The sequence below is a fragment of the Pelodiscus sinensis genome, chromosome 2 (genome assembly GCF_052426305.1).
Source record: "Pelodiscus sinensis isolate ZL-2025 chromosome 2, ASM5242630v1, whole genome shotgun sequence".
NCBI classification, from domain to species: domain Eukaryota; kingdom Metazoa; phylum Chordata; order Testudines; family Trionychidae; genus Pelodiscus; species Pelodiscus sinensis.
This window is the reverse complement of record NC_143053.1, coordinates 174,840,721-174,857,659: the sequence shown is the minus strand read 5'-3', so window position 1 is coordinate 174,857,659 and position 16,939 is coordinate 174,840,721. Positions and strand designations below refer to the sequence as shown.

At 42.3% G+C, this 16,939-nt stretch overlaps 1 protein-coding gene across 1 annotated transcript in view; it reads left to right on the top strand.

Annotated features, from left to right (window-relative positions):
- Positions 1-16,110, top strand: part of ITPRID1 (ITPR interacting domain containing 1) — a 52,176-nt gene extending 36,066 nt beyond the window's left edge. Inside the window, exons 7-10 of the mRNA XM_089776559.1 lie at positions 1,237-2,700; positions 8,766-8,893; positions 12,229-12,340; positions 15,502-16,110. Of these exons, the coding sequence (XP_089632685.1) occupies positions 1,237-2,700; positions 8,766-8,893; positions 12,229-12,340; positions 15,502-15,954 (2,157 nt within the window). The 3' untranslated portion in view covers positions 15,955-16,110. The remainder of the gene's footprint in view (positions 1-1,236; positions 2,701-8,765; positions 8,894-12,228; positions 12,341-15,501) is intronic.
- Positions 16,111-16,939: the final 829 nt, after the last annotated feature.

Here is a 16,939-nt window from a genome sequence, read left to right as displayed (position 1 = left end):
CTGTAAACCTCGTTTCACGAGGCATAAGGGATTGGTCGGCAAAGGCGTCCCCAGCCGACAGATCTGTGTCTAGACTGCCGCGCTGTGCCGGATCAGCTGATCGTCGGCACAGCATGGCGGCCATGTTTATTTTAATGAAGCGGGGATTATTTAAATATCCGCTTCTTTGTCTATGCCGGGTAAACTAGTTTACATGGCTCCATCAACCCTTAGAGCTTTGCAGAGTTGAATGTGTTAGAAAGAGCTGATGTGAGTCAGATGTTACCTCATTTATTTACATAAGAAATTCTCATTTCCTTAAACAGAGTAGAAACAGCAAGCCCTTTTCTCACTCAGAAGCAGCCCAATATGAATATCCATCAAGTTCTAAACACACAAAGCTATGCGTCTATGCATCTCTTTAGGGCCATATTTGCAATAGCCTCTATTGCTTTCTGCCGTCAGCCAATACCAAGCTACCATTAATATTCTAGAGCCTCTGTTTGTATCCAAGGAAGCCTCACTGTACATACAACTTAGCTCTGACCATGTGGCCTAGTGCACTGGACAGTAATACCTATTATTGATTGCAAATAAAGGAGCTACTGAGCCTGAAAATAAGTGCACAGCACACCTGTTGGGTTTAAAAAAAAATCTATAGATCAAAGAGCTCCTTAATGGCAGCAATTAGTATCTATCCATATAACATTATCTAGGCGGTAGCACAATTTGAAGTTTGAAGAATTGTAAATAGAGGTTCTGGAAAGTGACATTAGTTGCAGAGCCAAAGCTCTGTGAGGTCAACAAGAATCTTTTTATTTAATTCAATGAGCTGTGAATCAAGCCCATAAAGTACAGACCTCTGTAGTTGCAAGGTGCTAAAGTTGAAAGTTTGACTGGCCCTTTTGGCCTTGTCTTCACAATGAAGTGCCTAGTGTTTTGCTCAGCCTGCTAACTTATATGAAAACTTCAGACTTCCTTATTCTCATGAGAACGTTAATTAGAACTATGAACACATCTTTTCTCACAGTAAAAATAAGGCCTTTGTGCAGAATTGTTGCAATATTCAGTGAGAGATACTCAATCTTCTCCCACCCAGGGACCAACTGACCACAATTGGCCCTAAACCATGTATCAAACAGAAGAGTTCCTTTGGTATTTAAAATTTTGTCAAGATAAAGTCCCATTAGCCATCTCCTCAAACTAGCTCATGCTTCACAATATTCCATTTTTAGTGTCATCTCATTTTCCTTGCAGAACCCACCTTTTCCAGGAAACCTGAACCTTGGCTGTGATACCCATGACCGAAAATCAGCTCTGCCACAAAGAACAGCTCTTGTTGCATCACACCGGGATTTTTATCAAAAGCCAAAGAGCCCTGTTGCTTATACTTCCACTGCAGATTGCAAAAACCTTCCAAGTGTGCCTAGTCCAGACAGAGAACAGGACCAGAGGGAAGAGATCATCCTCCCACTAACTGTGGAAGATAGTCTACATCAAACCATCAGTGATGAGTCAGAGAATGTTGTCAAAAAAATGGTGTATGGTGTAAATAATAAGCAGGAGATTAAAATTGGAAGAGGGCAATTGGAGAAAGAGGAAAGTTGCATTCAACAGGATACTCCATGCTTTCAGAATGATAATCAGGATGTGGGGGACATTAATACCCCTGAACTTGTCTGTCATTTATACTGCAGTTCAATACCCAAAAGTACAGCTCCAGCTCATGCTCAAGATAATGGCACAACTCCTATTGACTTCACTGACAGTGGAGCCTGTGCCAAAAACGAAGAAAGTGAAGGTCCTTTAACTGAGGACGATGAAAGGAAAGTACTTAAGGAAAATATCCAGGAGGATATTACAGGAAGTGTAAAAGGAAAGAGATGTAATATGGAGTTTTTCAGTAAAGTTGACACGGTGGTTCCAGTCACCAAAGCCACAAGTGTTCAACAGTTTTTCAAACTGGACTTTGATATAAAATGTGTAAGTCATTTGTGTGAAGCAGAGACTCCAGCAACCCAATGGCAGGTCTTCCAAGTTGAAAATGAAAGCAAGGTTATTTCAAGCAGTTCTATACCAGCATCTAACCTTGCTGCTCACTGCTCAGAGGGCAGATCTGAATTTAGTTCCCAGGAAAGCACAGAGACTTGTTTAGATAAAATATCAGGAGACAAGAAGTTGGTGAAAGATGACTCTGTCCAAAACACTGAAATATACACCAATCCCTCTAAATCTGTTACTGTTCAGATGTCTTCAAGGCTGATGTCCACTGGGCAAAAAGTTTCATTGAGCGAGGGCCTTAGTAAAGGCCCATTTTCAGAAATTAAATCCATAATGTCCCAGTGCTTTGAAGATGAACCTGTAATTACTTCAGAACTGGATACTTTGAAGGAAGGTCTAAGAGAGACAAGAGAAGCTTCCATTCAAACTGATTCAATTGAAATGAAAACAAGAAATCGGTGGCCTGACCCACAAATTCTCCCTCCTTTCTATAGACATGGTCATCTCACAAAATCAGTCTCCCTAGACACTGGGCTTTATGGGAAATACAGATCATCCTACTGTGAAGTCTTTGGTGCCTGGTCTGCCCAGTGTGGTCATAGCTGTCATTGTTTCTGCTGCCATCATTGCTGCCACTGCTCAAACCCTGCTGCTATAGAGTTACAGCTTTTGAAAATGTTAGAGCTGCTCCAGGATACAGCACTGAGGACCATTACTCCAGTAAGTATATTTCTTGTTAAAATAATACATCAAATCTGGTTCATTGAGAGCCAACTCATGGAGTGCTGGTTATTTCAAGCTCTGTTCTTTGTTCTAGAATGTAAGGAATGTAGCTTAGGAAATGGAAGGGAAGAAGAGACAGTCTGTCCTGGACAAATTGGAGGAATGTCAGAAATACACTCTCATTCCAATTAAGTTATGTTAGACTACTTCTCTTAATATTGAGAATATTGACATGATAACTGCTAGATTAACAACTGATCAAGGTGAGCTGGAGCTGAGGTCAAATTCTTAGATGTGTCTGAGCTATTGTTTACTACTGTTTCCACTCTCTTCATTATACCAATGTGGGTTCCCTCAGGGTTTGTGTACTTACAAAATTGTATTGATTTAAATTATGCCAGCATACTGAAAGCGGTGCAACGACGCTCTCCCCAATATACAGTGCTTACAATTATACAACTTATACCAGTACAGTTGATTTCCCTGCCTTTTGGGGAATAAGGCACTCTTATACCAATATAACTATATCCACACTAAGAGCTGTTCTAGTATAACTATTTCAGTTTAAAAAAAATCACACCCCCACTGAAATAGTTTTACCAACACAAAACTGTGCAGATCAGGCTTTGGATGCTCTCAAACCCAGTCAGCCTTGCTTGAACTCACACCTGCCTACCAATATGTACATTTCACCCTCTTTATGCATCACTCTGAATTTAGCCATGTGAGTTTGTCTGCCTGAGTTGTTGTGACTTCCATACTGAAAGGGCCAGCACATAGAGTAAGTATCAGAGGGGTAGCCATGTTAGTCTGAATCTTCATAAACAACAAGAATTCCTATGGCACCTTATAGACTAACAGATTTATTGAAGCATAAACTTTTGTGGGCAAAGACCCACTTCGTCAGATGCATGTCGACGAAGTGGGTCTTTTCCCCGAAAGCTTATGCTCCAATAAATCTGTTAGTCTATAAGGTGCCACAGGACATCCTATTGTTTACCCATAGAGTAAGTTGCATTTGTTCAGACTCATCTCACTTTGGCCCTGTAACTTTATTTTATCAGGACCCTTACTTGTGGCAAAAATCTAGTACTAGTAGAAATGACTGCAAATCTAAAAACGAGGGAAAGACTTGTGGAAAAATTAGTTAAATGTATTTAGTGAAACAAGGTCAGTCAGTGTTTTGAAACCAAAGGGAAACTTTCTGGTTTGCTGTGAACTTATGCAGGTTAACCACTTTATGTTTGAAGATGCAGAATGCCCTCCTTTTGGTATTTATCCATGCTGCTCTAAACGGAGTAAAGAAGGCTAAAATCACATATGACCCATCCTCTCACAAATAGATTAATTGATTTTAATAAAATTGATATGATTCTGTAGAGCCCTAATTTTCAGAAGGGCCGAGCAGCCAAAACTCCTGCTGAAGTCTGTGGATGATGAGTGCTCATTATCTCAGCAAATCTGACTCAGGTGGATTAGAGAACATTTGCGAGTATGGCTATATGCAATTAAACACCCATGGCTGACCCAGGTCAGCTGATTCACAGAGTCTCAGAGCCTGAGTCTGAACATCTATACACTTATTAATCAGCCACATAGCCCAAATCTCATGAGACCAAGTCAGCTGACATGGTCAGTTGCAGGTGTACATCTACCCGTCACCAACCTCAAGTGGTGCTGGCTATCAGAACCATGTGAAATGTCTGCCACAAGTCACCAGGTTTTGACTTTGTTACAAACTCAAAGTTCAGGATGCAGGGTCACCTCGGGGGGGGGGGGGGGAGGGGGGGAGAGAGGGGAAGGTGAATGGGTGAGAAGGAGCTTGCCTGTAAGAGAGTTACCCTAAACTCATGGAACAATATGATGGTAGGCAACGGGGACAAACTGCAGAGGGAGTGACATTACAAACTGGCACATGACAATGTTCAGGTTTGACCCAGCTGTGCCTTGTTAGCCATGACAGAAGGTGAAGATCAGCTGGGTGAAAACTTAGTGAGTGTTGCTGTGACCTGGTGCACAGGGGCACAGTGCCTCTGTGGCTAGAGCAGCCCCACCATGCAGTGTGCCAAATGCCAGGTCCTCACCTGCTGGCTATCAAAACCATGGCGGCTCTTTCAGCAGTGGGGACAGGTTGGGAAGCTGGATGGATCCATCATCTTTGGGCAAGATTCAGCAGCATGGAGAGGTAAAATTAAGAGGGAGGTCAGGGAGCCAGGGGCTCCTGGGAGGGGTTGGCAGGAAAACTCCCTTGAGGGCTGAGGCTCCTGCGAGAGGATTGAATGCAGGTGCTCATGTGCCGGGGGATGAGGTGTCAGGTTTTTTAGAAGGACAGGGAGATGCCATTTCAATTTTTGCCCTTGACTCTCATAAACCGGCCTTACCAGGATTGTTGAAAAGTTCACAAAGCTTTTGAAGATAGCTGGCCTGATGGATGCTTCTGCATCCTGAGAAATGTGAGAGTCTCTCCAAGTTTTGTGTTAAAACTATTCCAACTTGGTGGTTTCAAATTAGTTTCTTCTTTCGTTGTTTGATATTGTTGAACCTGAAACTCAGACTTGGGTCATTGTAAACACCAGCGAGTCGGGAGGGAAGAAAATGATTGCATGAACCGCTGTGGTGTGAAACTGATTAATTTCATGTCACCATCTATATTAGTACTGTGGCGGCTTTTCTTTGCTCTTATTTGCTGGAGTGCACTGAATTTTCTGAGATGGTGCTCAATTGCCACAAGATGTCAGTGTTTCAGTGCATTACAGCTGATTTTTTAGTATTGTTCTATCACTTGCTCCTGTGATGGTGGTGAAAGATGAACAGTGATGCTTTTTCAGTAACCTGAGACAGCAGGCACATTATACTACTCAAACTCTGTTCTTTAAGCAAAGATGTGTTAAATCCAGGACCTGTCTGAGGTTAATGATATGAAAGCCAGACCCTGTATCACAGAAGGACCCAAACATAGTGAGAAAGCTGTGATTATGTGTGTTGAGTGTAAGGAAACACCATCCTAAGGGACAGCAAACATCCCTGTTTATGTAGAGTGGAACTGGGTGGCATTAAGCATGCTGGTGTGCAGTCAATGGATCTGCAATTCTATTGGCCTGAAATCTTGAGGAGTTGCAGGGAGCGCAGCAGCACACTGTATCTGTCGAAATGTCCTGTGTCTTAGACTTGTGGGTATGCGCCACTTCACTGCACAAGGACCCTGGCCAGTCAAGGTTGAAGATTCTGCTTCTCACTTCTTCACATGGAGCAAAACCTGTTAGTTAGGGAAGGAATTCCAGTCTGCCAAGAGATTTTAGCATCAAATATTTTCTAGAACAAGAGAAAATCTTGGAAATAATCAAAATATATATTAACTGCAATGTTGTTCTTAACCGAAGTCAGTGTTAAAACACAGAAAGAGCAAACAGCCCTCAGATTATGCTGAATTAGCATATTTACATTTGATGCTTCCGGGCATGACATTGTCTTCTACAAGTAATTATTTCCTGAAAGAAACTATTTATTTCCATATCTTTTGGGAGACTCAGTTGCACTTCTTTGGAGACTCAGTTGCACATCTTTAACATCTTATACTCTGTTCATCATTCTGTTCATCACTGATGTATCTGAGTGATCTCAAGCAGTGAATTAGATGATACCACCAACATTCTTTTTCGTTTTCTCTCTGTCTCTCTCCTTCCACCTTCTGAAGGAAAATAAAATGTTTTAACATATGACCTGCTATGTCTGTATATTTGCAAAGGCCAGGTAGAAGAAATACACTTTGGAATGGAAAGTTGTATGTTTTAAGGTTGTTTGCTGATCCCATGGGAGTTGGTTCTACAGCCTTGATCCAGCCCCTGGGTATATCTAGACTACATGGCTCAACGGAGCCATGTAGATTTGTTTGTTTGGCAAAGGGAAATGAAGCTGTGATTTAAATAATCGCGGCTTCATTTAAATTTAAATGGCTGCCCCGCTCTGCCGATCAGCTATTTGTCAGCAGATTGGGGCAGTCTGGCCGCTCCCCTGTTGACATGAAAGCCCTTTATCGACCTCCCCGGTAAACCTCATCCTATGAGGCATAACGGGGAGGTTGATAAAGGGCTTTCAGGTCGACGCGGGAGCGTCCAGACTAACGCGCTGAGCCAACAAACAGCTGATCAGCTGTTTGTCGGCTCAGCGCGGCAGCCATTTAAATTTAAATGAAGCCGCAATTATTTAAATCACGGCTTCATTTCCCTCTGTCGATCAGCCTAATCTACATGGTTCCATCGATGGAGCCATGTAATTTAGACACACCCCCTGAGAAACCTATATCTCATGTACATATAGACAAGCTTTACCTTGCAAGCAGACTGGTCCATAATGTCTTGATGTGCAGGAATCTCCAAAGCAGACCAGACCACTGATCTATTGATTATTTATTGAAATATATTTAAACTATTAATCTAGAATCCTGTTTCTATCTGAGGCCCATGCTAGAGTCTTAATTGAAAAGTGTAAACTCCCCACAGAAATAGTAGTCTCTGGGAAATTCCTTCCTGAACAGCTTATATTCACAATAAACATTAAACACTGCAGGCATTATTTCCAAATATTTGTTTGACTTTTTAAGGATATAAGCATAGAAATTGTCCTACTGGATAAAGCCAATTCATTTAGACCAATACCTTGTGCAAGAGAAAACCTAAAGTGAGAGATTATGCTCTAACTTGCCCATAGAAATTTCTGACTTCTGTCAGTAAGGGTATGTCTACACTAGCTCCCTAGTCCGAACTAGGGAGGCTAATGTAGGCATTCGAAGTTGCAAATGAAGCCCGGGATTTAAATATCCTGGGTTCTATTTGCATCTTCCCATGTGGGCGCCATTTTTAAATCCCCTTAGTCCGAACTAACTGCCCGGGGCTACACGCGGCAGTCAAACGTTAACTCGAACTAAGTCCTTAGTTAGAATTAACTGTTACACCTCATTCCACAAATGCCTACATTAGCCTCCTTAGTTCGAACTAGGGGGCTAGTGTAGACATATCCTTAGTGACTGACTTTTGCCATGAAGTAGGAAAGTTTTTACCCTATACAAAATGTGCTTTGCCTGTGTTTGTACATCCTGTCAAGCAATGTTACAGGCAGGAATGTTCACCAAAACATTGGCTTGTTAACAAATATTTCAAATACTGTGCAAAAATTGAATTCATACTGGAAATCTGATTCCAAGAATTATACTTATCCAGTCTGGGGGCAGAAATCTTGTGATCTATGTGCCCTGTCAAAAATTTTTAATTTCAAGTAATGAATACAGAATTCTCAAAGCAGTATTTGCAAAGGACAATTGACGAGCAATCTATAGGCTGAACTATAGTTGTATAACACCCGATTTGAATAGTTTTAAACAAATCTGTGGAAATTGTGATGTTTGCAGATTTTTTGCAAAGAGAGTCCTGAGCTATACATGTTCTAGTTTGTCCAGCTCAAATCCCAAAAGAATTGTATAGTCTTTGCAATCTTATCCTAGCTAGTGCAATTGCAGTTGCTCATTTTATTTTCATCAATATCTGGTCCTCTTATTCAAATTTATTAATCACTTTGCCTTCACTAGTGATATAAAATTCAGCTAAATTTTAATGTTTACAAATGGTGAGTCAACAAAATGTGGTGATGGTTCCAAAGGAACAGTGCTCAACCCATCTTTCAAATGAGAAACATGGAGCACATTTTTTCATTTGGTGATGCTGATGTCAATGTGAGGCAACTCTGTTCCATGCTAATGATTCACATAAGCTCACAATTTGACCCGTTGTGTCAAAACTATGGGCAAAATCCTGTCTCCCTTGAAGACAAGGGCAAAATTTCCATTGACTTCAAAGACTTGAGAGCTGATTACTGAATAAGATATTTATATTCCTCAGAAGTCATCTCAGTTGTTACCTGGGAGCTTATACCTATGAAAGTCTGACAAACCGGCTCACAATGTTCCTGTTCTGTGGGTGAGATTAGGACTGCTGCCTCCTGGGCTGTCGGTCTGACAAAAATTAAAGGAAAAGTAATGAAACAGTCACTCTTCCTGTTCTTCTCTATAGTGCACAATCCATGAAATCGAAGTTATGAAGAGATCTTGCCAGAGTTTCCGAGAGAAGCTAGATGAGATTGAGCAGCATCTGGTAGAGCAACAGAATCTTTTTTCCAGTGCTATGTCAGATGAAGGAAGGTAATTACATCACTACAAACACACAATTCCCATTAAAAAAGCAACATTTAGAACCAGCTATACCCTGGGTGTGTGTGCAGAGCACCTTGCTGTATGTGCAAACACTCAGATTTAACATGTTTGTGGTATACACAGAAGTCAGCATCTAATTGTTCATCACTTTATTATTATCCATTTATCCAACCAATATGTTCTAGACTTGATCGTGTCATATCTAGACGATAATAAGGTGATAAGTAACAGTCCGCAAGGATTTGTAAAGAACAAAGCATGTCAAATCAACCTGATAGCTTTCTTTGATAGGATAACAAGCCTTTGTGGATAAGGGGGAACGTGATAAATGTGGTATACTTAGACTTTAGTAAAGCATTTGATACAGTTTTGCAAGACCTTCTCATTAATAAAGTAGGGTCTACTATAAGGTGGGTGAATATTTGGTTCAATAACCATTCCCACAGAGTAGTTATTAATGGTTCATGGTCATGCTGGAAGGGCATAACAAGTGGGATTCCGCAGGTGTCTGTTTTGGGACCGGTTCTGTTCAATATCTTTATCAATGATTTAGATAATGGCATAGAGAGTGCACTTGTAAAGCTTGTGGATGATACCAAGCTGGGAGGGGTTGCAAGTGCTTTGGAGGATAAGATTATAATTCAGAATGATCTGGACAAACTGGAGAAATGGTCTGAGGTAAATAGGATGAAATTCAACAAGAATAAAAATGAAGTATTCAGGAAGAAAAAATTGGTTTCACCCATACAAAATGGGAAATGACTGTCAGGAAGAACTACATAAAGGGATATAGGGGACATAGTAGACCTCAAGCTAAATATGAGTCAACAGTGTGACAACATTACAAAAAATGCAAACATCATTTTGGTATGTATTAACAGGAGTGTTGTAAGCAGGACCCAGGAAGTAATTTTTCCACTCTACTCTACACTGATTACGCCTAAGCTGGAGTCTCGTGTCCAGTTATGGGCACCACATTTCAGGAAAGATGTGGCCAAACTGGAAAGGTTCAGAGAATAGCAACAAAAAATATTAAAAATCTAGAAAAACTGACCTATGAGGGAAGATTGAAAGAACTGCATGGCTACGTCTACACTGGCCCCTTTTCCGAAAGGGGCATGCTAATTTTAAACTTCGTAATAGGGAAATCTGCGGGGGATTTAAATATCCCCCGTGGGATTTAAATAAAGATGTCCACCGCTTTTTCCGGCTTGTAGAAAAGCCAGAAAAGAGCATCTAGACTGGCCCGATCCTCCGGAATAAAGCCCTATTCCGGAGGATCTCTTTGAAGTAGGAATAAGAGATCCTCCGGAATAGGGCTTTATTCTGGAGGATCGGGCCAGTCTAGATGCTCTTTTCCGGCTTTTCTACAAGCCGGAAAAAAGCGGTGGACATCTTTATTTAAATCCCGCGGGGGATATTTAAATCCCCCACGGATTTCCCTATTACGAAGTTTAAAATTAGCATGCCCCTTTCGGAAAAGGGGCCAGTGTAGACGTAGCCCATATGTTTAGTCTAGAAAAGAGGAAAGTGAGAGGGTACATAACGGTTTTCAAATACCTAAGAGGTTGTTGCAATGAGGAAGGAGAAAACTTATTCTCTTTAACCTTTGATATAGAACAAGTAACAATGGGCTTAAATTGCAGCAAGGGAAGTTTAGGTTGGACATTAGGAAAAACTTTCTAACTGTCAGGGTGGTTAAGCACTAGAATAAATTGCCTAGGGAGATTGTGGAATCTTCATCTTTGGAGATTTTTAAGAGCAGATTAAACAAATGTCTGTTAGGGATGGTCTAGATGGGGTCTGGACTTGATGACTTTGTGACGTCCTTCCAGTTCTATAATTCTATGTCAAAGTATTTTATAAGACAATGAGGAACATCCTAGGCTAGTGAGTGGCTCTCCTTCATCCCAGTGGGCTTAAAAACTGTTGTAACCAAGGCTGTGTCTAGACTACAAAGAAAAGCCAGAAAAAAAACCACGGAAATTGTGAACTGCAATTTGCATATCTTTTTCCGCTTTTCTTCTGAAAGAGGCTTTTCTGATATTTGGCCCATGTACACTGGGCTAAATGTTGGGGAAAAAAACCCTCTTTCAGAACATCAGGTTTATAGGGATGCTGAAAAAAATGCGTCTGCTTTTCCAAAATGTTTTTTGGAAAAGCAGACGTGTTCCTTGGATGCAGTCGAACTTTTCTGGGATACCTCCGGTATCTCAAAAAAACTCTGCAGTTTAGATGTACCCCAAGATAGTCTCCCGGGATAGCATGGCTTTGCTAACTGTGCTTGCATACTTAGAAGTTGCAGGGTGTGCCGAATGAACCACAGCAACACTGATCAGATACAGAGAGAGCACACAGCTCTCACAATGTTGTATGCAAACAGCACATACCTCACTTTATATTCTTTACATATGTGTCACTTTTTTGTAGTACCAATAAGGAAAAACTACATGGGTGAAAATCAGCAGACTCTGGCAACCCTGTGCATGTGCAACAACAAATAAAATGTTTTATAGGTTATACACAGAACCCCAGTGGGCAACATGTGCCCACCATTGCTACAAACAGTTTCTGTTGCATTAAAGTTTTGTGTACATAAGGGATTTATAATATGTATCAACAAATATACACTGTCTCTGATACTTCTCTGATTCAGTGACTGGGATTCTTCATGAGTATGACGTCCCCAGTCATGAAGGTGCTATCACATATTGTGCCCACCCAGGAAATGAAAAGGAATTTTAGTATCCACAGATCAGTGTGATGGGTCTTCTAGAGGTAATTGAATAGTCCTGTAACCACATGAAATTTTTGCAGATATACAACTGTTCGATAGTCCCCATGCTTATCAGTTAATCGGGTAGTTGTCTACACAATGATATCTCTAACTTCTGACTGAATTTTTTCATGTGCAGTTCCTTGGCATTGGAGGGTAGTCTGGGCAAAGTTGGCAATTAGTCAAACAAGGTATTTTTGACTGGAAAGCATTTATTCATTGTTTAGAATTGGTGGGGGAGATATCTTGGAGGGGGGTTGTTTTGTTTTTGTAATGTCATAACTCATAATGGTTGGTTGTTTAGTTGGGTTGTCTGCAGTTGGGTTGAACAAATGCCAGGGATTTCTTTTGAATGACAGACACACAAATTCACAGCCTGTACAATGAAAGACAGTAAAGGAACGACATGGCTCTGGTACTGCTGGGTTATTCATTAGGCTGTAGAATGCTCTGTGGTGTGTATGAAACAGCAGAGTATGAGTAGCATGAAGGAGAAATGAATGTTTTGCCAATCGCCACTATTCACGTGACTGTTTTTCTGCTACAGAGAGGAAAAAAGACAACTGCAGGTCTTGCGTCAAGCTGTTCGTCGTGAAGTTTCTGAACTGGAATATCAGCTGAATGATCGATCTCGCCAGGTTAGGGAGGGAATTCTAATGGTACGTTGTGCTATTCTTCTGAAACACTGGGAAAAGGAATCTAGTTTAAAGACTCTTTATACTGTTGCCTTTTACTGATGCAATGTCATAGTGAGTAGTGCATGTCTATGTGGCTTCCATATAATTTTCTGAGTTGAACACGTGACCAAACCAACAAAGTTTGTGTCATCTGATTTGGCCTGTGGCCTTGAGTTTCAAAAAGGGACTAGGTATACTGGATACTTCCATTTTTGGGTGCCCAGCCTGTGACTCCTCAATAGGCTTTGCTTTCAGAAAATGCAGAGGTTCCACCTTTTGAAAATCAGCCCCTTCAAGATGCTTCAAACCCCAAAGCACTAAAAAGTCATGATTCACTAGTCATACTGGCCATGCAACTACAATTTTCAACATCGAAAAAATGTTAAACCCAACAAATATTGTAGTAATAAACTGCTGTCAGATGCAGAACAGAAGTTTTCTCTTTGGAAAGAGGGGACTTCATATTTTGTCAGATCTACAACTGATCACCAATTTCTTGACATATTTGATTTTACAACCAAAAAATGTCATCGCCTTTCCTCCAGACCATTCACTATGGTTTTAGAATTGCTGCATCACTTGCAGCCATGTAAGCATATGCTCAAAGCAACCATTTCTGTATGAACATCACAAGGCATGTTTTCAATTAATGAAAGCTGATTAGAGACTGCAAAAAAATGAACATGTTTGGTAGGTGCAGTGAGGATTAATTTGGCATTGTTGCACATTGTCTGCAGTTAATATGAAAGAAATAAAACAGCCATGAGCAGTCAGTAATGAAACAGTTGATGTACAGAGAGAATGTTGCACGGCTATGAAGCCACTGAAAGCTCTTGTTTGGGCAGTAAATAGAGGCAGCATGAGATTAAAACCCACACAAGATTTAAGCACTCCTCAATTATTTGAAGGGTGTCCCCATTAAGCATAATTCTCAGCCCAATTAAGCAGTTGCTGCTATAAAGCATTTTACCAACCCAGCTCCCTTTCTCTGTGCTGGACACAGGTACAGGTTGGTATCCTAAGGCAGCCTGTCTGCACCTGTTTCTCTTCAGGTGGGGCATCAACCTGCTTTGCTTAGATGGACCTGGAAGCCCCTGAAACAAAAACACCCAATTGCACACAGGGTCCTGAGACCATTTAATTAGGCCAGGAGATGGGTACAGACCCATGGGCTGAAAGGGGATGAGGGACTGAGGGGAACTGAAAACAGTGAAATAATAGCACCATTCCACTTCTGCAAGTACCCAAGATCTTGACCCCATGCCCATGCCCTAAAGCCTTCCACTCCTGCCAGGGGTGACAATAAATCTGGGATGCACTAGCCTGAAAAAGTGGTTGCTCAGTCTAGGGCTCTGGCCTGGTGGGATTTGTTGGTCCATGACTACTCAGCCTTCCCCTGCCTCATGTGACCCTATGTCCCCAGTGTACACCACTAGTCTCAATCCAGCCATCTCTGACAGTCCTGTCCCTGGACTCGCTTTCACTTGCATCTAGGGAAATACTTTCCTTCTTCCTTCCACAGAATCCCTTCTCCCGCAACTCCCTCCACTGGCATGGAACCCTCCAGCTTCTTGACTCCCATGACTTAGCTGTTCACATTTGAGTGCCAGCTGCTGGCTTATGACATTACCTTAACTCGACTTTTGGCACTGTTCACACAGTAGGAAGTCAAAGGGAAAATATTCTCCCTTCGACTTCCCTTACTCCTCGTGGAGGCAGGACTACTGGCAGCGGCCAGAGTGCCCCCCCTCAGTTCAAATTAGCGTGTCTTCACTAGACCCACTAATTCAAGCCTTGGAAGTTCGACAGCTGCCACTTCAATCTTCTCTGTAGGGTACACATACCCACAGGGACTTATTCCAGGCTCCCGCATAGCTGTAGAGGATTATTTATTGTGCTATTGCCGTGTTTGTTGTTTTCCCCGTGTACAGGAGCCCTAAGACAGAACTCAAATGGGGCTTCCTTCTCCCCTGTCTTAGATCTCCATTTGGTGCAGAGCAGGGAGATGGTCACCAGAGTTCTATTCTGCCTACAATTGCTCTGCCTGGGTTAAGTGTTACTTACAGTAGCTGAGGCAGAACAGCTGAATTGACAAAACAGTGCCCTGCTCCTGTCCCAACATCCCCACTGGCTTTCTCCTCCCCACTGGCTTTCTCCTCCACAACAGGAGCTCTCCAGTACTCATTTCCAGATTGAATTCATTCACTGTGCAGTGCCTGCGTGAGACACAATGCATGGAACACAATGATGAATCCAAGTCGGCACATTTTTAGAGGACACCCGTTTCAATCCAGGACTCCTGCAGGCATCCACAGAGGTCTGTCTGGGTGTACTAAGGCAAAAACTAAACTACTTTCTCAAACTTTTTTACTGATGACCTCTTTCACATACAAAGCCTTTCACATTAAAACCCCTGTTTATATATTTAACATCATTATAAATGTGGGAGACAAAGCAGGTTTGGGGTAGAGGTTGACAGCTTGCAATTCCCCACCCCAAGTATTAACCCTGGCCGTGTCCACACTCAGGGTTTTTTTCGGGAAAAGTAGCCTGTTCCCAAAAAAACTTCCCCTGCGTCCAGACTCAAGCCGCGTTCTTTCGAAATTATTTCAAAAGAACGCGGCTTTTCTTTCGATGGCGGTAAACCTCATTTCACGAGGAAGAACGCCTTCTTTCGAAAGCTCCTCTTTCGAAAGAAGGCGTTCTTCAATGTAAAGAGGCCGTCTTCGAAAGAGAGCATCCAGACTCACTGGATGCTTTCTTTCGAAAAAGCAAGCCGCTTTTTCGAAATTTCTCCGTGCAGTCTAGACGCTCTCTTTCGAAAGAGGCTCTTTTGAAAGATGCTTTCGAAAGAAGCCTGCAGTCTAGACATAGCCCCTGTGATGCCCCAAAGAAGTTCCACTCCCCAGTTTGAGAACTCCTCTACTAAGGCAAACATGTCAGTTGTTTACACTAAAATGGGATTGAAATTTGTTACTGAAATCCTTTTCACAGCAGCATCTCAGCTGCCAAATTATACTTCTCTTCTTTTGACCAATACTAAGAATGGGCATGCTTCATAACCTCTCATGTGTATCACTGCCTGATACCTTTTATCATTTTTTATTACTACAATATGCATGTCTTCCCTATTTTCTCTGCAGCAGCTGGACCAATTACTAGGAGAACAATCCCATCTGTTTTCAGAACTTGGACTCCCTGATTGCAGGGAAGAGAGAACTGCCCAGAATAAGCAAGTTGTTCCAGATACAGCTGACACTATGAATTCTAGAGCTGGGAGCTCAAAAATAGTATTTCCAAGGGTTCTGAGAAGTGAAATGCTCCCATCAACTCCATCAGCTTCAATGGACGGAACACCTGAGATGCAATTTCTTGCTATAGCAACAGCAGAGCCAGATCTACGGGAACTCCTCACTGGTAAAAAAGAAATAAAAGGACCTCCCCAGCCAAAAATTGACTTTAAGGCTTTTCTACAAAGTGTAAGAATTCATTTTATTCTGCTTGCTTGTGTATTTTTATGTCAGAACATGCTGACATCAGATTACTACAGGTTGGACCTCTCTGGTCCGGCACCCTCAGAACCTGACTGGTCCTAAACGAGGGAATTAGCCAGACCAGGGGAGGTGCTCTGCTACCAGCTCCCCTCCCTACTGCTGACCCGAGCTGCCCCACTGCTGGGCTGCCGTGCTGCTGCAGCCCCGGCATCCTGGACTTCCGCAGCTCCGATCCTGCTATTGGAGCTGCTGCGGCAGCCACATCCTCAGCCCCAACCCCACTACTGGGGCTGCTATGGCTGCCACGGCCCTGGTCCTGCTACTGGGACTGCCACGGCTGCTGTGGCCCCATCCTGCCTCCGCTACCAGGGCTGTCACATCTCCAGGCCCACTACTGCTGCATCCCTGGCCCTAGCCCCATTACTGGGGCTACCACAGCTGCTGCGGTCCCAGCCCTGCTACTGGGGCTGCCATAGCTCCAGCTGTACTACTGGGGCTCCAGTCCCAGCCCCTGCTGGACCATGGATGTTGCCGGACAAGGGAGTTTTTGGAGGTTCAGCCTGTATTGTATTTTTTACAGTAGTAGATAGAGGCCCAATCAAGGCTTGGGCCCCTTTGTGCTAGATGTTGTAAATACCCCTACCAAGCTGTAGTCTTTATTTTAAATAACTTACAAACTAAAGAGACTGGGGGAAAGGGTGGGGTAGCATTCTCAAAGTTAATAGCAGTAGTTGCTCATGGTAATAAATTCAGTTTTACTATGTGGCTGGTTCGTATCAGCAGTGCCTTGCCAGTCTAGAACTCAGTGTGTGATTGATTGAGATCTATGCCAACCTGTGTGAAATTTGCAGGTATCATTTACCTGCAAAACAACTTGAAGTATTTTACATGGACAGCAAAGGTACATGAATGTAGAGTTTCACTGTTTTTGTGTAACAGTGAAAATGATTAATCTTTTCATGACCAATAGTGTTTTACTATCAATAAGAAAGTGTTTTTCTTTTTCACTAAGCCTTTGTATCTTGAACAATAAAGAGAAACTAGAAAGCGATCTAGATAAAAAAAGTCAGATGGATAATCATCAGAG